This window comes from Poromitra crassiceps (assembly GCF_964638095.1).
Source record: "Poromitra crassiceps genome assembly, chromosome: 4".
NCBI classification, from domain to species: Eukaryota; Metazoa; Chordata; class Actinopteri; order Beryciformes; family Melamphaidae; genus Poromitra; species Poromitra crassiceps.
In genome coordinates, this window is record NC_139626.1 from 67,256,589 (window position 1) to 67,281,622 (window position 25,034).

Below are 25,034 nucleotides of genomic sequence, written 5' to 3' on the forward strand. Positions count from 1 at the left end.
ATTTTATTGTTATATGACAGATTGAAATTGTGTTCCATTTACATCCTCCCAAAATCATTTTTATCAGTGGGTGTCTGTGTGTGTGGAGGGGTTGGGAGTGTCTGTGTGTGGGGGGGCGAGTGGCGTGTCAGCGACATCATGATTCGTGACACAAAAGGTGACGCAAATCGTGACTGACAGACACCGCCCAACCGCCGGTCCACCTAGGTAATTTTATTATAGTAATACTTGAGGGACAATGCACATTACTGTAAATGTGCCAGTGTTAGCAAGATGGCTAATTTTCAACTACTGTCCTTTGGAACTCCAGTTCGATTGCCAGTGCCACACACACACACACACACACACACACACACACACAGACAGGCACTGACACGAGTAGAAACAAAAATCACAGACAAGAATGATTTTAAAAGAGAATACAATTTTCACAATTTATTTTCTTGCCGTTCAGGCTGAGTGGCTGCCAGCTGTCAGACAGAAGCTGTGAAGCTCTGGCCTCAGTTCTCAGCTCCCAGTCCTCTACTCTGAGAGAGCTGGACCTGAGTAACAACAACCTGCAGTATGTGTTTGACCTGAGGAAATACTCAGCTTCAGAGAAGGCTCTTCTGAGGCTGCTGCCAGTGCTCAAAGTCTCTATTAAAGCTATGTAAGTGGATAGATAACTGGATATAATAACTTCATTAAATGTGATGTGAGTACAAAATGGAAAACATAACATAACTAATTCTCCTTCAGTCTGAGTGGCTGTCAGCTGTCAGAGAAAAGCTGTGAAGCTCTGGCCTCAGTTCTCAGCTCCCCGTTCTCTATTCTGAGAGAGCTGGAGCTGAGTAACAACAACCTTCAAGATTCAGGACTGAAGCTGCTATCTGCTGGACTGGAGAGTCCACACTGTAGACTGGAGACTCTCAGGTAAGATCAGGTTATGATACTTCTGGTTAACAATATGTTATAATATTGTCTGCTGATTTCTGATAAATGTTTTTTGTAGTTATACATTTTCAGCATCCGTCAAGCAAGGTGAACAGGTAAAAATGTCTGTTTTGTCAGGTTGACTCAAAACAAGCTCACAGATAAATGCTGTAAGGAGTTGTCATCAGTTCTCAAGGTGAGGGAGCAAATGAGCCCTCACAGTGGTAGAGCTGTGTATGCAAGCTGCAGGGCGAGCTAGCAATCGAGCGCAAGGAGAAAGCGAGAGGTGCCTAGTAAGTTAAAAAGCTGCAAGATCTGATAGAGAGAGGGAGAGACAGATAGAGAAGGACGGAGGGGAGAGAGAAGGGGTTTGGATGGGAGGAGAGAAGAGATAGTGATCCAGAGAAGTGTCAATTGACATGAGGGATCCTGCCGCTTTCCCCAGCATTGCACATCTATAGGCGTGCCTCTTGATGAACAGCAATGACATTGGATGAATTGAACAAACACGTTCAATCGTGGGCTGTCATTCCCTGGTTTGAAGTGTTGGGGAAACACTTGTTTCAAACTTTCTCTTCAACTATAAAAATGGCTCAGCCAAATGTATTTCTGAAAACAACAGTTGATGCCTACAATAAACCATGAAGTGACAGTTTTCTCCATCTGCCTTTGTTTTGGATTTACAATGATTAGCTTAAGCGATCGTATACCAGTTTCCGGGAGGCGGTGTGCTGCATGCACCTCATTTGCATAAAGTTGAGCAAGAACTACTTTATGCAAATGAAGAAGCAGCTACCCAGACAATCTCTCTCGAAACGCCCTGTTTCGCTACCAGAAGACGTTGCACGACAGGCAGGCAGGTGATGATCCTGGACACAAGAAAGGCTAAACACAAAAAACACTAGGAGAAAGTCACTAGAAATAGATTTGGCCTTGAGCGTATCTACCACTGTGGTGAAGACAATCTGGCAACGATTGATGGTTAAAGATGCAGGGTAGATGAGATGATGAGCAGTGAGCAGACCGGTGTGTAGGACGAGCTGAGCCAGAAGCCAGGAGAACGAGGAAGAGAGAGCATGCACATACCAATACACACACAAACAAAACAGAGAGAGGCAGGGGACAGAGCCACGGGTGTAACAGATAGACAGGGACAAAAACAAAGATAACTTACAATTTGTAGAGTAGAGCATGCAGATCACTTGAATGTGTATGGTTATGTGCATGGTTAACTAGATATATTCAATATATTATATGTAATATTCATACAGAAAAGTGTAGATTTTCAAACTTCTTCTTGCTCCAGGCTGAATGACTGTCAGCTGTCAGAGAAAAGTTGTGACACTCTGGCCTCAGTTCTCAGCTCCCAGTTCTCTAGTCTGAGAGAGATGGACCTGAGTAACAACGACTTTCAAGATTCAGGAGTGACACTGCTCTCTGCTGGACTGGGGAGTCCACACTGTAAACTGGAGACTCTCAGGTTATGATACTTCTGGTTAACAATATGTTGTAACTATAACAATGTCTGCTATTTCTGATAAATGTTTTTTATACTCATAGGTTTTCAGCATTTGTCAAACAAGGTGAACAAGTAAAAATTTCTGTTTTGTCAGGTTGACTCAAAACAAGCTCACAGAGAAATGCTGTAAGGAGTTGTCATCAGTTCTCAGCTCCCAGTCCTCTAGTCTGAGAGAGCTGGACCTGAGTAACAACAACCTCCAAGATTCAGGACTGAAGCTGCTCTCTGCTGGACTGGAGAGTCCACACTGTAGACTGGAGACTCTCAGGTAAGATCAGGTTATGATGCTTTTGTGTAACAATTTGTTGTAACTATAAGATGGTATGCTGTTTTATGATGGATCTTCTTCTTTGTAGTCATAATTATTCTACATTTGTCAATGTGAACAAGTACATAATTTATATTGTTTACAACAGGTTGAATCAAAACAAACTCACAGAGAAATGCTGTAAGGAGTTGTCATCAGTTCTCAGCTCCCAGTCCTCTAGTCTGAGAGAGCTGGACCTGAGTAACAACGACTTACAAGATTCAGGACTGAAGCTGCTCTCTGCTGGACTGGAGAGTTCACACTGTAGACTGGAGACTCTCAAGTAAGATCAGGCTATGATGCTTTTGTGTAACAATTTGTTGTAACTATATAAGACTATATATACTACTATATAAGATGGTATGCTGTTTTATGATGGATTTTCTTTTGTAGTCATAATTATTATATATTTGTCAATGTGAACAAGTAAATAATTTATACCATTTACATCAGGTTGAATCAAAACAAAGAAAAATGCTGTAAGGGGTTGTCATCAGTCCTTTTGTCTGAGCGAGCTAGACCTGAGTAACAATGACCTGCATGATTCTATACATGTTTGATTTTTTTATTGTCCACTTTACACACATATTAGAAGAGGAAGAAAAAAACGACACTACAAAACCAAGGTGAGACAGTTAAAAATAAAATGAATTAAAATAACGGGGGGGGGGGGGGTGGAAGGGTGTCACCCAGAACCTGCCATCAGATTCAGTGGTATTAGAGCAACGAAATTCAACAAAGTGTCCCAGAATGTCTCAGAGGAGCCACCGAACCCACCGCTGAATACAGCAAGTTCAGTGACCCCTCAAGCACACCCCAGGTCCAATTCCATCAAAAACAGGGACCCAAAACGAGATTTTAATGAAGGGCGGCTCAAGGTGATTCACTCAGTAAAACAGCAACCCTATACAAGGGATCAGCCGAGCAGCATTTTGGTAAACAAACCACGTTCTCTGGGGAGAAATGCAATGGGACCCTATGGAGCCAGCTTTGAGTGCTCACTCTAGCCCCGGCTATGTTGTTTACATTTTAAAAACTGTTAGTTTACACAACTTTAACACAACATGCATACAGTACATTACTGTACCATCAGGAGCATAAGGACAATATATATATATACATTAGGGCTGTCAATCGATTAAAATATTTAATCTGGATTAATCGCATGATTGTCCATAATTAATCCCGATTAATCGCAAATTAATCACACAATTTTTAATCTGCACAGTTGATAAGGTGACATCACACCATCACCATCATCTCTCTCCCTCTCTCATCTCCCTGATGCAGTCCTGCTTGATTAAGAGCAACTCTGACTCTGCAGCTAGTTAACTCATTCATGGCCAAATACGTCTTTAACGTCTTATCAGGAATGTGCCTCCCAGCCAAGGACGTGTTTGACGTGTTTTTGTTTTTATTAGTGCAGCGCGTAGTTCAAAGACTTCCCCAGCCTGTGACATGGTATCAGGTCCCTGGCCTCAAAGCCAAGCCGACAACACGCGATCAAACACATACCGCAGCTGTTTTTTTGAAATGGGGGAGGAGGATGTTGCGGAGAAACGCTGCCTGTTGCAGAGAGGAGAAACGCCATTGAAACGCCCCTCGGCGCGTTGCACGAGCTGGTCGCCTTGCTGGGCAGCGAACATGGATCAGTTGTTCGCGGTAGTCAAACCCGTGACCAACATGATCGATCCTGGTCCCAAACCCAAGCCGGGGACCCCGTTCCTGTGTGCCAGCCCGAAAGAGACGAGACGGAGTCACAACTTTGTGAGGAGGAGGAGAACAGCAGCCTCGCCACAGAAATTGCTTTCACACAGAGCCAAGCAGCACGGCCACTTTCCATGTGAGGGCGAGGAAGACTGGACTCCAATGCGACAGGACCCGGATGATCTCACAGTAAGGAGTAATTTGTGTGTGTGTGTGTGTGTGTGTGTGTGTGTGTGTGTGTGTGTGAGAGAGAGAGAGACTACACTGTCTGCATTCTATGATCGTATAGTTTACTGAGACACTAGTACACTACACTGTCTCTGTACTAAATGTGATTATATAGTTTACTGAGGATATGTTGCTTTTATTTCAGATGAGGAGCCGATTGTGAGCCCGAATCTCAGAATGAGGTCAGGACGGCCGAATCCCTGCCCATCTTTCGCCGAAGATTGAAAACTCCTTTTTTTTTTTTTTCAACTTTTTTTTTTAGTTTTCAGTTACTCTACTGCTGCAAGGGTGTAGATGATGTTCCACAGTTGATTCCACTAATGTTGACAGAATGTGACATTGTAAGTCACTTTGGATAAAAGTGTCTGCTAAATGACGAAATGTAATGTAATGTAAAGAGACACACATGGGCCCGCGCACACACACACACATTCACACTCACTCACACTGAGTAAACTGTATTGTTGAATGTAAAAAAAGCACTTCATGTATATATATATATATATATATTTTTTTTTTGTCATTTGTGTCATAACAAATAGTATTTACATGTCTGATGTCAATACAGTTCAAAATAAAATAATTGAGAGCGAGTTCTGCCTGAGATTGTGTCCTTTACAAAAATGCCATTTTCTCCTATTTCTCTTCTCAGAGAGACCTTTTTGGTGAAAACAGGGTGTATATAAATGGCTATAAGTAGAGTACAGAACATGCTAAAAGCGAACTTTTTTTTCTGGTGAACCCAGAGACGTACATTTTCATTTTGAGGTATTGCAAATCACTTTGGTGCTAATAGATAATTTACTGTGGGTCTTGAATGATGACCAACAATTATGAAAATCTTTGGCCTGACCTAAATATTGGCAGTCCTAAACTGGCCATGAATGAGTTAACAATCTTTAACGAGCAGCTGTTGCATGCTGTCCAGAGACATGAAACGCTGTCCAGAGAGAATAACATGGACTGTCTATAACCCTGAAGTTTGCGTGAGGACATAGCCTACATGTAAGCTGTGATACTTATGTTGTGAATAATTCTACCTCATTCTGTTTGTTTGTTTGTTTGTTTAGCATAGCCTACTTGCCGACGTCTTGATTGATGGTTTAAGTACCCTACTTTTCAAATGAAGTTACCTTACCTTATTATCAGTGCTGTTCAGGCTAATGTAGGATTATGTAGGCTAATGTTGATTATTGTGTGGGAATAATAGTAGCCTAATTCTGTATCCTGTATTCGTGTATGGACACAGTTCAAATGTTTATTACTCTCCCTTAATAACTCATTGAGTGCCAGCCACTTTTGGAGAACGGACGCTCCCAGTGCCAGAGTTTCAGAGCGTTTTCAGTGATTTCTCGAGGCCCACAGAATATTGTGTGATATTACTATGTAAACACTGAACACGCCCAAAGAACGATGAGACTCTCTTCTATCATCGGCAAAAAAAAGTTTATTGATATCATTTTCCGTTCTTTAGTTATGAGCCGGAGAAGATAGGTTGTTTTGAGCAAAAAGAGACGTTTCAAATTAGAAGCTGAGATAATTAGCCTTTTGTGAAATGAAGCATTTCAAGCACATTCACTGACTCTGAAGCTAATATTTTCTGATGTGACACCTCAAAAATAATTTCCTTCAATAAAACAGTGAAAACAAAGGAATTTTGTTTGGCAAAATAATATTTTTTAGCTGCAACCAGCAGCGCTGGCCCCTGCGTGCGCTGCTGGTTGCAGCTTCTTGCTGGTCTTGATTTACTGCTGGTGGGCATCAGATATTCTAGCTTGTGTTGCCAATCCTGTCCTGCTGTCTGGGTCGGTGTTGTATGCTGCCCTGCATGCCCCCCCTCAACTGCAAACCCCTCCTCCGTGGGTGTGTCTCTGGTGGCTCTCTGCTAAGTTTGCTCTGCACTGAAAAGTGCGCTACATCCAGCTTTTTTACAGCGTTCCGCGTGTATTTGTTACCGGCTCCCATCGCTTCCAGTTGAGAATAATAACAACTCCACAACTAATCATGCAGATGGGCTATCGCAGCGGACACGGAGGGGCTCAATTGTGGCAGCAGATTGGCTGCTGCAGGCACAGCTAACGTTATGCTTCATGCATATCGATGCATACCGATGCAATTTCCGTTTCCCCATGACTTCTTCTCTCTTTTTTCCTCGCCTTTCTCTAATCTGGAGAGCACTGTCGCCACCTAATGGGTCCCTAAAATAGCTTTTACACATTCAACATCCACCATACTTTCACAGGAGATGGATCTGGCTTTGATCCACGTCCCACCATCAAAAAGCGCAATTGACGACAATCGTCGTCATTGGCACTCTACGTTAGTATTCGAATTGATGACGATTGTCGTCATTGGCACTCAATGAGTTAAGACAATCTGTTAATATGTGCTAAACAAGAGAGGTAATGTTAGTTACTTATCTCAATACACAGTGTACTTAGCTATTGTATAACATAAATAACTGTCATATTTGTTATATTTGGATTTACATTAAACTCAAGACCATTTATTTGCTTATGTTTATTTCAGACCCTGTAATATCTGTATGTTCAACTCAGTTCATGGAAATAATCAAAGCTCAAACAACAAAGGATTCTCTGACAGGAATCATTTCCATATTGTACCACCAACCCATGCCAGTTGACTAAGTGCATAGTATTTTAATGACTCAAAATATAAGGTGACCAAGAATGGCAACCATATTACAGTTTTGGCAACCCAAAGCTGATGCCTAGCAACTGCGGAGTCGCAGGGCTGCATCGGGGAGATGAGAGAGAGAGTCTGTGTGTGATGTAATCTTATTAAGATCGATTTAAGGTTTTAGGAATATTAGAAACATGTTTATTTTGGGGTGCACATTTTCCTGTCCCTATTTTTTATATGCTAAAAATTTTAGCATATACAAAATATGCTGCCACTGAGGCAACCACAGGCCAATATATTTTTTTAAATGGTTGCCAAGGGCAACTGGACAGCCGTTAATGTCAAGCACTGGTATCAGATCGGTACTCGGCATCTGCCGATACTGGACCCCAACATATCGGATCGGTATCAGAGGCGCGGAAAAGGCGGATCCGAGCATCCCTAGTGGATATGATTATTATTATTGGAACAGTGACAGATACTGTCCAGAATATTCTTCAGAATAACCTCAAGGGTGTGCATGCTGAACCATACTGTATACTGAAGTAGAAGCATATAGGCTACTGTAGTAGGCTGCATAATTAGCCTACTGGTTCATCTGAACAAAACAAACTAAGAGCACAGCTTAGAATGGCATTTACAAATGTATTTTGTAATATAGCAGCAGTGTTAGGCTAGTGAAGACTACAGTAAATATCGGCAAATGAAGACTAAATCTCAAAGACTAGATGCTGTTGAGATTTGAGGCCTCTTAATTGTGCCGAACAACATTGGAGAGCTTTGTGTTTGTGCAAAGAATATGGGTAGTATCATATTATGTAATTGGCCTTTGGTAGGCTATTGTTATTATTGCTACACTGTAGTTAGAATACTCACGCATCTCTGAGACTGCAGTGTCAGTCTCTTAATGAGTAGTCTTGCTGGCAAGACTAGTTAACGAGCCGCAGCTGGTGGGCGAGGGTACGCTCTCTCCCCGCCTCGCTCACTCCCCGCCTCTCTCTCTCGCTGTCTTGGTCTCTCTCTCTCTCTCTCTCACTGTCTCACATCTTCTCAATTTGCAGGACGTGTGGAAAGTCATGAAAATGCTGTGCAGTCCCGCACAAAGCAGAGCATCTGCTCACCCTAATTGAAGCTGAACTTGTCATTATACCCTTTTCTTCCTCCTTTTCTGCTCCTCACAGAGATTTGTTTCTGCTTTACTTCTTGATTTCCAAAACTACGGGTGGACCAAGGCTCAAAAATCACAGAAAGTGCATGCGTTATTTGTGCGTAAAAAAGAAATTGTGGCGCTAAAAGGAATTTGCGTTAACGCGTTATTATCAGTTAACTTTGATAGCCCTAATATATATATATATATATATATATATATATATATATATATATATATATATATATATATATATATATATATATATATATGTAGTATTGTATAATGTCATATATCAATCTGTCACTAATCATGATGAAATAGGAGAAAAAACTAAAATGGGCGGTACAGTTGTATGGAGTTATATATATATACGGTATATATATACCAGTCTCAATAATGATGAGGGGGGAGAGGGGGGGTAATTGTATAACATTATATATCAGTCTGTCAATAATCTTGAACATGAAGAAAACATAATAGGGACAGTTGTATAACATTATGGGCTCTATCTACCCAAAAGCGCTAATTTAGCATTTGCGCTCGTTTAACGCTGTGCGTAATGCAAATTGGGGGCGGACACAAGCACATGCATGTGATAATTGTACTGGGCATTGGCTGCCCGATGCCAAAGCAGGCATTTCAGCGCTAAAATGTGGGATTGATGGCATTACCCTATCGTCGGCAGTGCGCAATTACTTTGCGCTAAGAGCTTTGAAAAGGACCTTTTACGCGCAAATACCTCTCTGCGCTGGGTGCACTGCAAGGAGATTAGGCCTGCGCTCCCAGCGCAGAGAGGTATTTGTGCAGTGGAAAGTTGAATTCCTTTTGGATATGTCATTACGCACAGCCTTGCCACGCCAAGACATCAAATTATGCTGCTAAAATTGGGTATTAGCAGATAATTCAGTGAGGCAATCAACTATAACTCACTGAGAAACATTTATCACATCGCAAAGAGGGAAATTAATTGAGAAAACTTGTTGGACAATGGACATAGGCTATTTACCTTCATAACCCGAAGGGTCGTTGGCACCACAGACGATCTGTCAATAAGCTCCCTCTGTCCTCGCACGAGTGAGTACACTCTATTATGCATGGAGAGAATTACAGCATATTGCATGCCCCCGCAAACAGCCATTGCAAGATGGGAATCTGATTGGTTTTGATTGACGTAATGCCAGCCTTGCCTGGCCACGCCTGTGAATAATTCTCGTAGTTAAGACCGCCCAAATCCCGTTTGCGCAGGCATTTTGGGGCGCAGATGATTTTGGCACGGCTCTAATTTGCTTTTGCGACACATGCCGTGAACCTTTCTGCATCGCGGCCGAGAATTGCATCCCCAACATATTTCGGGGCTGTTTTAACTTAGAAATCAGCGAGGTCACGTCTACCAGACAATTATATCACTTTTAAACAGTTACATTTCTGTATAAATCATTACAAGTATGCTCCCGTGAGGTGGGGATGCTTTTTTTTGCTGCTCGGCAGGGGAGCAAAACTCGGCAGAACACCTGGCGGATGGCGCAAGGCGGAATGCTATCTTCCGTGCCTTAAAGCACGCGCAAACAGGTGCGCAAGCGCTATTAGGGGATAGCGCCTGTCGGTAGATAGAGCCCTATATATCAGTCTCAATAATAACTAGAATGTCTACATTTCCTACCGAAAATGTAATTGTGCTTGCCGTCCTCGCCATGCACCGCCTGCCTTGCAAGGTCCCTGCCCATGCAGCTCGGGGGACTAAGTAGTTATGGGTGTGTTAATTTCAAAGGACTCTTACACCCAAATACTACAGTACTTACAGTTTTAAAGGTGTATTACACCCAAATACTATATAATGTGGAAATTGTCAACGACGCTATTAGCAAAAATGTGCCTGAATTTTTTGGGAAGTATTTTGGCCATATCTTGGGAACGGAAGCAGCTACAGACACGGGACTGGCGGCATTGGAAAGCTCGTCAAATTTTACATCTAGTAGAAGGTGCGTTGAAGTTACGAAATCAACGATGGGGGCGCTGAGCAATGTACCCTTTTTTACATGAAATAGTTACAACATCAGATGCTCATAACTCCTAGGAAAATGCCTTAAATTGCATGAAACTTTGTGCGTGAAGACATCTCCCGACCTATATTCTTCGGCTTAAAATTGGTGAAATTTGGAGAAAAAAAAAAAAAAAATTTTTTTGGACGTTGTTTTTTGGCCATATCTCGGGAACGGAAGCAGCTACAGACACGGGACTGACGCCGTTGGAAAGCTCGTCGAATTTTACATCTAGTAGAAGGTGCCTTGAAGTTACGAAATCAACGATGGGGGCGCTGAGCAATGTACCCTTTTTTACATGAAATAGTTACAACATCAGATGCTCATAACTCCTAGGAAAATGGCTTAAACTGCATGAAACTTTGTGCGTGAAGACATCTCCCGACATATATACTTCGGTTTAAAATTGGTGCAATTTGGAGCAAAAAATAAATAAAAAAAATTTGGACGTTGTTTTTTGGCCATATCTCGGGGACGGAAGCAGCTACAGACACGGGACTGACGCCGTTGGAAAGCTCGTCGAATTTTACATCTAGTAGAAGGTGCCTTGAAGTTAGGAAATCAACGATGGGGGCGCTGAGCAATGTACCCATTTTTTACACAAAGCACCCCTACAGGTCAGTGGCAGCAACTGACCTGTGGGGAAAATGGACTGATAATAGTCCCTGGTCACCAAAGTAATGTTACCCTTTTAGTTTTGTTACAGAGTTGCTGATCGGTTGTCATGTATCCAGTCAGCCAGAGAAGCTGCTTGGGTAGCATGCTAACTAACGCCTAATGCTACCATTAGCTCAATTAGCTTGTTGCAACTAGTCCCAAACATTGATGAACAGTGTGTCCTAACACCAGGGGGACAAGGTGTTTGTTTTGGCTGGCTGAGGTTAGCCTATAAGGCACAGTTGTTGTGGCTAACAGCCTCCATTCACACTAGGCTATTCACACTAGGCTATCTCTTCCATTATGTTTTCAAACCCAGCTGGCTCTATATAATGAACAACCACAAAGTGGTGACACTTACCCATGGGTTCCGTTCATTGTTTTCTGGACATGTTTCCATGCTATAGTAACACAGCAGCTAACAGAACAGACAGGCCTCCCATGCCATACATGAACACAACAGGTTTCCTGCAGGCAGCTGTCAGGGCTGTGAGGGGGCGGGCTCTGGTCGGCCCTGTGAATTTTTTTATTGGTTGGCGACAAGTGACCTAGAAAATCCAAGGAACTCTGATTCACTCTGATTTGCCCTCTCCTGGGGCTCCCACTTGCACCAGGGAGGGAGAGGAATGACTGTAGTAAGTGATGTCATACTTTTACAGATGGAGGAATGACTGTAGTAAGTTATTTCATACTTTTTTTGTCTACATCATTATCTCTACCCAAGATGCAACACTGCTGCTCAGAGTTGCTCTTAAGCTCTATTTATCTGGTCAAATCTCACCGGATTCCTGTTTCCAGTACACTTTTAGCATTTGGTTTTTAACAGAGAAGAGTTGGAGCTGCTGAAAACATACAGTATGCAAATGAGAGGGAGACCATGAGTGATATACCCACTGTGATACAAGTATAGGTGTGTCTGATATCTACATAATAGCGTGCGTGCGACCAAGTGTCATACAAGAAGGAAGGCTGGCCATAATGAGAATGAATCTGCACTTCCTGCGGCCCTTCAAAATAAAACCATTTAGAAGGGACAGGCACTGAATGCTGCTATAGCGCCCCCTAAAGGCTAAATGACAAAATACTTCTCCTATAGGCTCAGAGTACATCCGTCCACACCTGTACCAAGTTTGGTTGGCATCGGACGATTTTTGTGAAATAGGCCCCACCCACAGAAGATTGGAAGTGGATTATATTGCAACGGTGCGTTTTTTTCAAAAACTTCCAAATCAGTGTTGTGCAGGACAGTCCCCACATGATGTGTGCGTTGGTTTGGTGAAGATTGGACAAAATTTCAAGGAGAAATGGCAAAAAAACGGTTTTGGACAAAATGCAAAATGGCGGAAAATCTAGTCAGACGGAAATGGGCGTGGCCTAGTTGAGTAGATGCGGGAGGACCCAAGGAATCCAGGGAAAAAAGAATTTTGATGATAAACCCTACGGTTCAAAAGTTATGGACCAAAAGGTAAGGAGGGCTGTTATAGCGCCACTATCTGGTCAATTGGTGCAATTTTTTCGGGGATAGTAAAAGACCCCTCAGTGCACCTCCCTACCAAGTTTCGTAGCTCTAGCTGTTATGGTTTCTAAATTACACCTAATTTACTGCAAGATTTTGCAAGATTTTTCCAAACCCCATGCAAGTCAATGGGGAAAAAAATGGCGCTTAATGGCGAATTGCGGCCAAACCGCTTTCACAAACCCTTAGCAAAGTCATAGCAACGAGCATGTCAATGAGCCGGTCATTTTGAGGTCTGGCATGTCTATGTGGCGCAAAAATTGTGGGAGTTATTACGCGGCTAACTTTTTGGCAGATATAATATGAATAATAAGTATGTGGGATTTCAAGATTGTGCCTTGCTTGTCAGCAAGCACAATAATGAGCAAATATATCAGTCACAAAAATTAGCAAATAAAAAGATAAAAAGGGATAGTTAGGCTATAAAGTTATACTTAGTTCTATCAGTAATAAGGAAATAAGAGATCATGGCATGACAATGTGGAGTCCTTCCACTTCCTGGGATTCATCATCAGCCAGGACCTGAAATGGGAGCATCATCATCAGAGTTCTCATCAAGAAAGCACAGCAGAGGATGTACTTTGTGCAGCAGCTGAAGAAATTCAAAGTGCCAAAGGCAACGATGGTGCACTTCTACACATCCATCGTTGAGTCCATCCTCACCTCCTCCATCACCATCTGGTACACTGCTGCCACTCTCAAGGACATTAACAGACTGCATGCAGCGCATCATCCGCTGTGCTGAGAAGGTGATCGGATGCAACCTGTTATACCTTCAGGACCTGCATGCAGCCAGGACATTGAAGCGGTCTCGTAAGATCATGGCCGACCCCTCCCACCCTGGCCACAAGCTCTTCAAAACATTCCCCCTCGGCAAGAGACTGAGGTCTGTCAAGACCAGAACCACTCGCCACAAGAACAGTTTCTTCGCCACCGACATCGGCCTGACCAACAAGGCCCGAAAGCCACTTCCACCAAGGACCCTACCAACACCCCCTACAAACCCCACTACCTCCTCCTGAACTCAGCTGAATCCCCCCACTGACATGAGCCCCCCACCCCCCCAAGCAAACGTCACTTTGCAACTACAGCAGTGGGACTTCACTCGTTACTTAAATTATTATAGGTGCTTCTCCTACAAACTTTACACCATTAGATTACTCTTGTTAACACATTGAGTGCCAGCGACGCCATATGGCGTCATTAGAAATTTACCGTAGGCTGCCAGCGACGCCAAATGGCGTCAGTAACTCCAAATTGTTTTTTTGACGGGGGGGGTGTCGATCTAAGCTTCTTACATCGCCTCTTACAATATTGTAGCTATTGGAGGTCTATAACCTATTTTACAAACCAATTAGGTGGCGACAGCACTCTCCTGATAAGAGAAAGTGGAGCCAAACACACAGAAGAAGTCGCTGGGGAAAAAGGAAATCGCATCGCATCCGTCCGTATGCATCGACATGCATGAAGCCAAACGCCAGCTGTGCCCGCAGCAGCTGCATCCGCTGTCACAACTGAGCACCTCCGTGTCCGATAGCAACAGCAACCTGCGACAGCACATCCGCATAATCAGCTTTTTATTATTCTCAACTGGAAGCATGAGAGCCCGTGACAAACACACGCGGAAACAAAAAGCTGGATGTCGCGCACCCTCACTGTGTGTGCACAGCAAACTCAGCAGAGAGCCAACAGACACACCCAGGAGGAGGCGTGTGCAGTTGGGGGGGGGGGGGGTACGCAGAGCACGCAGAGCAGCATACACTTCACCCAGACAGACCCAGACATCAGAAAATTAGCTTCAGAGTCAGTGATGTGCTTGAAATGTTTAATTTCACAAAAGGCTCATTATCTCAGCTCGTAGAAAAAAATGGCTCTTTTTTGTTAAATCAAGCTATCTTCTCCGGCTCATAACTAAAGAACGGAAAATGGGATCAATAAACTTTTTTTTGCAGGTGATAGAAGAGAGTCTCATCGTTATTTGTGCGTGTTCAGTGTTTACATAGTAATTATTAAAGAAATTATATGACTGTTTTAAAATGCATTGCGGCCTATGTGGCACAGCAAGCAACCTTTTGCCCAAGGGCCGTGGCACTCAAAGTGTTAACTACATTGTGCACCACTTCAACCAATCATATCACAACATGACAGCTGTCAATCAATCCTCATTTCGAGGAGAACATTCTCAGCATGCAAGATGGCTGCCTACCTGTAACCTGGGCAGACTTGTCTAGTCCATAAATGTTAATATACTTGGCCAATAAGTATGTAACAACAAAATAAAACAAAACGGTAATGTCTTCAGACATTTCAAGCCAACAGGCAGCACTCTCTACCTTGGCTTGGAAATAGCTGTCCGGAGGCAGACATCCAGTCCTATCTGCCCTGACTCCACAGCGCTGTATTTACATGATAGGTTTGTACATATACTGTTATTGAAATGTGACCGGTAGGTTTCAGATTTGTCCAGCAAAATACATTATTTTGCTGTGCAGATTCTGCCAGTGCCCCCAAGTTCGGTGGGATCCATCGATTTCATTACACCCATGTCTCCATTCAATGTTGTTTCATCTGTTTTGTAAAGCTTGCCCTGCTTTGAGCTAGAGTAATTCTGTCTGGGAGTGAGTTCCATGCCTTCATGGCTCGATTCAGGGCTGAACGCTGCCCTACCTGCTTTCTGCATTTAGGAGCAGTGTATAGACCTCTGCTGGCATGTCTAGTTGAGTAGGCATGTGTGTTTGAGCTGAATCTTAGTCTACTATACAAACAATTAGGTGTTTTTGATGCATTGATATTCTGAGTCGGCCGAGGAATGATGCTGTCAGCCTCTCCTCTACTTTTAACCAGGATAGCTTGACATGCATTTTATTTATATTGGATCTCATATTACATCTTAGGCCCAGCCGAGCTGCTTTATTCTGAACAAGCTGTAATTTTCCTAGATCTTTCTTAGCTGCACTTGACCATATCATGGGACAATAGTCTAAATGTGATCAAACTAGTGTCTGTAGTACTTGTTTGGTCAAATGAGGTGATATAAAAGCAGAGCATCTCTTAATAACAGCTATATTCCCATTTTACCAACAATAGAGTCTATATGCTTTGTCCACGACAGTTTACAGTCTAAAATGACACCAAGACGTTTTGCCTCCACCACCTGCTCAACAGCCACATTGTTAAACACCAGATTCACCTGAGGTGCAGCTCAGCTTCAGTCAGTAGCTTGTGTGCTAGACTGGAACACCCAGCACTGGGAAAGAGGGTTCTCGGTTGGGCAGGCTCTTGAAAGAGTGTTCCTGGCTTACCGAGCTCTGGGGGATATTTGATAGGTCTCATGCAGCAAGAGAAGACTGTGAAATTCCTTACAGAAGCCTGCTGGGAGCCGAGGGGCGCTCATACTAGCTGCCTTAGCTTCAGCCATGGGCCCCGCTTGATGTTGTCTGGTAGAGCGGCACGTCCACCACAGATCCTGGGTTAAAGACGAACCCCCCGTTCTAGACACCGCAGTCTCCGGTCGGATTTGTAGTGAAGTCCCCTTCTGACGATATCTTGTTTGGTCGTTTTAGGAGAATGAAAGAAATGGCTACTGTTAGCCAGGCCACTAGGCTACAGTTAGCCTAGCTTTGGCTATGAGTCCAGTCTTTTAGCGGGCTAGAGAGTTTGGGGCTCTGTAATCGGAAAGTTCCCCGCTCTAAACAAAATAAAAAATGGCTCGCGCCCACACTAACTAGCTAAGCAGCTTTACAAAGAGACAGACTTGTCTTGGCACAAATCAAAAGTTAACTAACAGGATTTCTCCATGCCTCCGTTTTACTGAGCACTGTCATACGCTGCCATCTTCACTGGTATCAGAAGTCAAAGGGCCCTATTGTTCAGATCAGATCAGATAAACTTTATTGTCCCCGAGGGGAAATTTGTCTTGGGCTACAAAGTGCATTACAGCATGTCGATGGGCAGTAACATATACCAACAAAAGAAAAAGAAAACAACAACAACATGACAGCAAGACAACAGTAGCATTTGAACAAGACATTGCACAGAACCCGGGTTGAACAGGCGGTGCCTGTTTAGGCAAGAAAAATTGCACCCCCCATATTACACTGACCCTTATTGCACTATCATGTGAAAATAAGATGATAAAATAATAAGATAAATAAAAGCATATAACCATAACAAAACATAAAATCATAAAATCATAGAAGCATAAAACCATGGCGAGATGAAAACAAGGAGAAACCACAAGAAGGACTAAAAGAAAAGAACAAGCGCGCTTTGTTACACCCGTGAGGAAGGGGCTCGCTGTCTATTCAGCAGTGCAATAGAAGTAGGAAGGAAGGATAGACTATTTGCTTTTGCAGCGGCTGGCTCTGAACCGTCTGCCCGAGGGTAGCATCTCGTACTCCGAGTAGAGGATGTGGTTTGGATCAGTCAGAACTCTATTTGCCAGGTTAATAACTTTGTTTTCGAAGATGGACTGAAGTGTCGGGTAATCCTTTCTGCCGATCACCTTCATGGCAGTTTTTACCATCCTCATGACTCTCGATTTGAGCTGTAGAGTGAGAGTCCCAAACCATGCGGCCATGCCATATCTGATCAAGCTTTCTAGTACGGCGTTATAGAAAGTGGACATGATGCTGGAGCTCACGCCGAACAGTCTAAGTCTGCGCAGAAAGTGGAGACGTTGAGCCAGCTTCGCGCACAAGTAGTCGACATGCGCGTTCCATTTAACACATTCACTGCCAACAGTTTTTTTTTTTACTGTAGGTAGCTTCTGCCAAGTTTTTTTTTTTGAGGATTCTGGCTCATCTTTCAAGAGCCGAGGATTATTTTCTACTAGGATTTTGTGAACACAAAATATCTCAAAAGAACTAATAGAATGTGTGCTTTCTCTGTCTAAAAGCGTTAGTTTGTAGAGTTAGTAGTTATGTAGGCATTAGCAGTTGAATACAGCATGGTTTCAGCGTCTGAAAATTTAAGCTGAGATAAATGCCTTTTTGTGAAATTCGATAGAACAGTCACTTTAACCATTTATTTTTGGCATCAGTAAGACGTCAGACATCTAAACAATTAGTTCTGAACAGTAATTTCCTCCATAACAGCAGGAAACCCCCCTCTCCTTCAAACTCCTTCCTCCGTGTGTGTTCTCCTCCTCCCTCTGTGGCTGCAGCAGGTGTGTCACAAGCGAGTTTCTGCTGTCTGTGCTGCCTGGCTGCCCCTCGTCGGGCGAGTCTGGATGGGCTCGCTCGTTTCTTGGGGTTTCGGTTGAGAGCTTTGATGAAGCTTTTGCGATTCTGGGCTTATTTATGCTGCGTGTTTCAAAGTGTGTTGCACCCAGTCTATTTTTGGAACCCCCCACCGTTGTGCGCCACCGTTGTGCGCCACCGTTGTGCGCCGGCGCGAAAGCGTTTTCGCCAAACCATTCTACAGTATGAGAATGGCTTCCTCACGCTTTCCCCTGCAGTTTTGGCTCGGCTTTTTCTAATCTGGAGAGCACTGTCGCCACTTAGTGGGTCGGTGGAATGGGTTGTACACGTTCGGTGGCTCCCATATTTTTATAGGAGATGTAAAAGGGTTAGATCCACGTCCCACCGTCACGTTTTTTTTTTGACGAGTTGACTCGTCCACGGCAGTCAAGCGTTGGTTTCTGCTTGACGAGTTGACTCGTCCACGGCAGTGAACGTGTTAAGCATGTTGTCCATCTGCATCCCCAGATGGACGGTGCCATCGTTTGCACTGCCTTTGCGCTGCGTTTGCGCACCTCTTATTGCTATCTTCCCTGCGTCTAAGCTATCGTCTGCCTCCACCGTCCAGTTTTGCGCTGTGATGACACAGGTGTAGGCGTGACCCAGGCCCAGGTGGGCCTCTAGCCTATCATGTGTCTCACACAAGTGTCATTTAGCGCTGTGGGGAAGATACCGTCGGTATGTGGTGAGCGCAAAGAGAGGTTTGGGAGTTGCCTGTTCCAAAATAGGCGTTCCAGCGCAATGTGATAGAAAAAGGGGCCGTGGGTGCTCTCAATTTTAACACCAGCAAATAGCTGGTCTTAGCGCAAACAACCCCACTACGCCAGGGCGTATGCCTGAGCGCAGACACTCTTCTTTCCTCGGAATGCCACGTTGATTTTCAACTATAGCCTACATTGCAGAAAAAACATCTTGATTTAAAAATGAGAATTCGTTTGTCATGGTTTTATTAGGCTAGGCTATAATTCCTGACCATACAGGTCTGTGGTGTGTGAGGTAGGCTGACAGTAGATTGCTTGTGAGAAGGTTGTGGACGATTCTGATATAGGCTATTGAAATAGCCTAGAATTAAAATCTCACACATCCCTACCCTATAATTAAAGAAACAAATATTTTTCCATGTGTATGTTAGGCTATGAACGAAACAGAGTAGGCCTAAGCACACGCTTTGGGACATAACCCACAAACTACCAAACTCCTTTAACCAGGAGGAGGGGAGAATAGAATAAAATAAATAATATGCGAAATAAATAAATAAATAAATACATACATACATACATAAAGAAAGAAAGAGAGAAAGAAAGAAAGAAAGAAAGAAAAGTCAAATCACCAATACACGTGTGTGTGTGTGTGTGTGTGTGTGTGTGTGTGTGTGTGCGAGCGAGTGAGCAAACTAACTCATTGATGCGTGATTTTGTAAGGATGAAAGCTCAACTAAATAAATGTGTCTTCGTGCTCATCCCTCCTGTGTGGCAACGGAGCGGAGCTGTCCAGGGTGCTGAACAAGTTAGCAAGCGCGAAGCGCAGAAGCCGGCCCGTCGCTGTCCAATGTGCTACGCATTCTTCCCGCTACTACAGTGGTGGGAGAAGATAGCCTATGGCACAGCGGTGGGACAGTGGTGGCAATCTATCCTAATTTGCAGTGTGATTCCCTGCACCTGTTTGGCAGCCTATATAGCATGTGTCCTTTCAGACCTTGCTGCTGATTTCCATGGATGCACTGGATAACTTAACTTACGGATATGGTTAACTTAATTCAACCTGTCAGCGTCAATAATTTAATAGCAATTCATCAACCTGACAAACGAGCGACGGATCGGCTGCTTGTAAGTTGAACAGAACAGCAGTCATTGAATTCATAGGTTACATAATGTAATGTAATTTTATTCAGTCATTATACATAACAAAACCTGTGAGAGGGGATGGAGGAGCAGAGGCGGGAGATAGTCTACCGTCCAAGGACTACCTACCTGTCCCTAAGGTAGCCCACGCATATTTTTTTTCACTTGCCCAGAATTGCCTTCCCCCAAATGGATTATTTTCACTGCATTTGTAGCATTGTGCTTTAGGAGACTGTTGGCCTGCTTGTCATGTATCAAGTCTGCCTTGCTTCTCACTAATTCCGCTTGCCCTATGTCTCAGTAAAAGCACCCTGCAACTCATTTTTGAAAAGTAGCCTATCTGCTTATACCCACTCAGCGAGGAGGACTGCCGGAGGCAGCTGCGTCTCACCCGCCAGGCTGTCACAGGCGTGTGCCATATCTTAGCAGAAGATCTGCAGACTGGTTCCAGCTCTCCCCATGCACTACCCGTGGCTGTAAAAGTCACTGCTGCTTTATATTTCTATGCCTCCAGGTCATTTCAACACCCCCTCAGTGCTATTGGAGGCATGGCCCAATCCACCATCAGAATTTCTTGGATGCCCGTCCACACACCGCATGTCCTCGAGTGCCCACCGCCCGGGTGGGGTCGGCAAAATGGCCTTTCTGTGTGGAGTTTGCATGTTCTCCCTGTGCCTCCCGGGGGTTTCCTTCATATTGGAACCCCCTTCACAAAAACATGCAACATCCTGGTTGCTAATGTGGTTCCTCCTCTGATCGTTAAGGGCGCCTGTTCAGAGGGAGGGGAACTGGTTGGAATAGCGTGAACCTCCCACGTGCTATGTCCTACCGGTGAAGCTTCCTCTGGCAGGTGAAAAGAAGCGGCTGACTGACTGCCCATGTCTCGGAGGAAGCATGGAATCAGTCTCGGCTCTCCCCAGATCGGCAGAGGATGGAGTAGCAACCAGGATTGAGCAATCAAATGAGCACTAAACGGGGGATAAAATGGGATAAAAAAATCGGGGGAAAAAAAAAAAAAAAAAAAATCTTGGATTTTTTTCAAAGGAATGCCTTGGATATTAGGAGCCAAATGTAATCACGATATAGTACATGTGTAGGCTACTGAGTGGTGATTACATTTATCCAGTGAATTCCTTTAACACAATCCAGACATTCCCTTTTCTCTTGTTTGGTCTACTTTTGAGCTTGTGCCACTTTCCAGATGTTTTTCTTTTTCTGTAGTGTAATTTTTAACCTTTGAATTGAGATTGCACTTCACTTGTGTGTTTTGGAATATGAGTGTAGCCTATAGTGCAAGAAAGACTGGACACAAAACCATCTCAAAGAGGGGAATTTTTAATAAAAAAAGAATGATAATGGGAAACAAATAATGGGATTAACGTCCTCTTTTCCCCTTCCCCATGCGCGGCCCGCGTCTGGCCCGCGTTACGCTTGGGACACACCGGTACGCGGAACTTGCACCTCCGAGCAGAAGGCGCTTAAAGTGTCCACACAGAGAGCGCAGCTCACTTTGCGCGCTCTGCTCATCCGCTATATATTTTGCCCCAGATCTACTGTCTTCGTTATCATGGGTAGTAAATAACGACATAAATATATAAAGTAATATGTTTGGGATAACTGTTAATGGCTACCTTCGGCGTTATAAAATGCAATTGCATCATATACAAGTGTGTTCTCCTCCCGTTTTCCCAGTGCGTGCTGTTGTAGAAGGCGAGTCCTAGCTCTCTACTTGTTGCTCCACAGGCAACGAGCCCCTAGAAGCCGCTCCCCCTCTCCAACTGCTCTTTCTCTTTTCACACTTCCAAAGGGGCAATCAACAATGTAAATAAACATTATTTCACCTTGAAATTGGTTTTATTTGATGAATGCCCGATTTCGGAGTTCCTGTCTGCCCTGATCTGATCTGTTCTGCTTGACAGAGTCACTCACGGGTGCAGACGGCCGTGCAGGAAAATAGAAATCCAGGCTATCTTGCATGCCCTGAGCGTCCGCTGAGCTGAGCTGAGCTGCGCGCTGTGCGCTGCTCGCAATTCGGTGTGGACTGACAGATCTGTTAACATGGTGTCCTAATGAAAACTGGCTGCGCACAAGGTTGCGAATGGTCGCGCCGTACAGCTTACGTGCAGGAGACGCGTGCAGTGTGTTTTCACTGTTAGGTGGGATGAGCGCAGCAGCACCCGCTGAGCCGGACCTGCTGGAGGCACTTCCGCCGGATCGGGGTCGGGACCTCCTGCTGCCCGAGGAGGCGCTGCCGCCGGAGCGGGAGCAGCAGCGGGCGCGCTCCGGCGGGCCGTCTGGAGGAGCTGCCCCAGGTGCCCGTCTAGCATCAGCCTCAGTTGCCGGCCTCCACCGCCTCCCTGAGCCGACGGTTGAAGCCGTCCTCCTGGAGCGCACATAGTTATCTTGCGGGGAAGATAACTATTGACACCAGCATGAAGAACTCTAGCTGCTCCCTCGACATCATCCCTACTCATTTCCTCAAAGAAACTCTTGCAACAATCTGTCCATTTCTGGTAGACTTATTAAATTCCTCACTTTCCTCTGGCCTTGTTCCTGATTATTTTAAAAAGGCAGTAGTACAACCTCTCCTTAAAAAACCCACTCTAGATCCAAATATCCTTAATAGTAGGGGGAATTAAGGGAAAAATCGTTACGCTGTGGATACAAGCATGAAATTTGGCACATATGTCCCTTAGGTCATCCTAAAACATCCTAGAAGGGGTGCCCAAAAAAATCTTAAACAGGAAGTGAGTTATGTACAAAATTCAAAATGGCCACCTAAACTGTTGACCGTTGACTCAAAAGACACCAAAAGAATCTCCAAAAAGCATAACATTTGGAACACATGTCCCTTGGGTCATCCTAAGACATCCTAGAAGGGGTGCCCGAAAAATATTAAACAGGAAGTAAATTATTGGCAAAATTGAAAATGGCCGCCTACAGTGTTGGCGATTGACTCAAAAAGGCTAAAGAATCTCATAAAGGCATAACATTTGGCACATATGTCCCTTGGGTCATCCTAAAACATCCTAGAAGGGGTGCCCAAAGAAATCTTAAACAGGAAGTGAGTTATTGACAAAATTCAAAATGGCCACCTAAACTGTTGACCGTTGACTCAAAAGACACCAAAAATAATCTCCAAAAAGCATACAATTTGGAACACATGTCCCTTGGGTCATCCTAAGATAGCATAGAAGGGGTGCCCAAACAAATCTTATACAGGAAGTGAATTATTGACACAATTGAAAATGGCCGCTTACAGTGTTGACGATTGACTCAAAAAGCCTAAAGAATCTCATAAAGGCATAAAATGTTGTACAAATGTCTCGTGGGTGATCTTAACACATCCTACAAGGGGTGGCCAAAAAGTTTTAAACAGGAAGTGAGTTTTTGACTAAATTCAAAATGGCCGCAGTTGACACAAAAGATGACATACTGTAAAAGGGACGTCATAAAGCGTATTATTTGGTACGTACATTGAGTGCTCCTTGTTATATCATAGAAGGGGTTAATATTATTTATTTATTTTCTTTGTTTGCTTGTTTATTCAACTTTTTAGGAAGGGGCCATGTTGAAGAAAATTTAAATGGCTTTTTAAACAGTTGAAAACTGCTGTCTGCATTCCTGGCTTATTTTGCAATCTGCCTTCAGTTTACATTTAGCCTACACTCTACATCATCTTATTTTTACTTTCTGCATTCTTTTTTATATACTTTATTCTTTGAATCTTCTTTATTTTACTAACTCTATGCATATTCTTATTTATTTTACTCTCCATCTTATCTTACTCTGCATATTCTTATTTTACCCTCTGCATTTTCTTTTTTGTTTTGCACTCTGTCTTCTTATTTATTTTCTTCTTGATTATTACTGTTTTTTGTGATTAGTGTTTGGTAACTATTCATGTGTGTGCTATTTCGCAATTACCAGCACATTGGCATAATGCTGTGCAAGGTAACCCAGCATCCCGGCATCTACACTTTCTTGAACAGAGAGGCTCAGCTTTGCAGCCACACTTGAGGAGTTCTCTACAAACTTTGGCAGCCTCTGTCAAGAGTGTCCATAAAGGTGTCCAAGAATCAGCAACTTTAATCCATCCATGTCTTTCAGGAGATGGTAGACATTGCATAGCTGTCAGGCTTCTGGCCTAAATGCCAGATTGGTAAACTGCTCAATTTGAATGTTGTAGCAGCACAGCCTGTGTGGGAGGAATGTTTTCCATTGAGGGACATTTTTGCGCAAACAGGTCCTTCCTTAGATCATTGACATTTTCAATGTCAGTTGTCTTATCATACAGAACACAGGTGTATCTTTCTAGCACTGCAAAACTGTTTGATTCCTGGCTAAGGGACCGTTCGTTATTTGGGGAAGGGGCCACTGGAGGAAAATAGGGGAGGGTAATCTTATTTTAAATTTAGTTTGAGGGAGGATACACTCTCTTTAATTTGAGTCCAGGGGAGGGGTATACAATTTTGATTAGATAAAAATATATAAACTTTTTTTGTGTGTGTAATGTTTGCTTTTCGGACGTCAACAACTACTGAGTTGCTTCATTTACACCCCTCCTGTCCAAACTGTTTGGTATGTCCCGGTGCATTGTTTCTCTTTGGCGGTCCTATCTGTCGATCTTTGTGCTTGGCCTATCCAGACAGTAGGCGTGTACAGTATCTGGCGAATCAGTGGCGCTTTTCTGGTGATTCCGCGGCTGCTGGGCTCTGTGGGCTGGGGTCTCGTACGCACCGCTGGGGTAACCTATACGTTCATACCAGCGAGGCTGCGACAGGCTGGTGTGCTGTTGCTGCTTTCTTTCGGGAGCGCGAGCCCCAGTGTTGAGGAGGTGTCTTTCGTAACGAGTGGCCAACCACAAACGTGTGTGATATGCTGGCGGACCACCCGTGCAAGGGGCTTCTTGAGCGTGCGTGAGCACTGTGTGCGCAGTGGGGGGGATCCGAGCCTGGGCTGTGATGCTATGAGCTGTTTTAATTAAAACATATAGCTATATATATATTTGTCGATAATAAAGATTACTATTTTAATATTAAGCTGCTTCTTGGTGTGTGTGCCTTAACAGCGTTGGAACCTGTGGCTGTGGTCTCTAGGTGCCACAATATGGAAGTACATTTCCAGCACGAAAAGTCGAGCAAACAAACAGACATGGCATCACAAAATATATATATGTCGAGCAAACAAACAGACATGGCATCACAAAATATATATGGGCTCTATCGTTAAGTCGTCTAGGAAGTCACAGTAGAACCGAGTTATGGCTCACTCA

The 25,034-nt window shown here is 43.8% G+C and overlaps 2 protein-coding genes across 2 annotated transcripts in view; both read left to right on the top strand.

Annotated features, from left to right (window-relative positions):
- LOC310775920 (NLR family CARD domain-containing protein 3-like) overlaps nucleotides 1-25,034 on the top strand; it is a gene marked incomplete at its 3' end in the record, with an annotated part of 420,457 nt that overhangs the window by 10,167 nt on the left and 385,256 nt on the right. Inside the window, exons 4-6 of the mRNA XM_083636042.1 lie at nucleotides 739-912; nucleotides 2,219-2,392; nucleotides 2,526-2,699. Coding sequence (XP_083492168.1) covers nucleotides 739-912; nucleotides 2,219-2,392; nucleotides 2,526-2,699 — 522 coding nt within the window. The remainder of the gene's footprint in view (nucleotides 1-738; nucleotides 913-2,218; nucleotides 2,393-2,525; nucleotides 2,700-25,034) is intronic.
- Nucleotides 2,716-25,034, top strand: part of LOC310774943 (stonustoxin subunit beta-like) — a gene marked incomplete at both ends in the record, with an annotated part of 80,108 nt that continues 57,789 nt past the window's right edge. Inside the window, 2 exons of the mRNA XM_083635033.1 lie at nucleotides 2,716-2,738; nucleotides 2,848-3,021. Coding sequence (XP_083491159.1) covers nucleotides 2,716-2,738; nucleotides 2,848-3,021 — 197 coding nt within the window. The remainder of the gene's footprint in view (nucleotides 2,739-2,847; nucleotides 3,022-25,034) is intronic.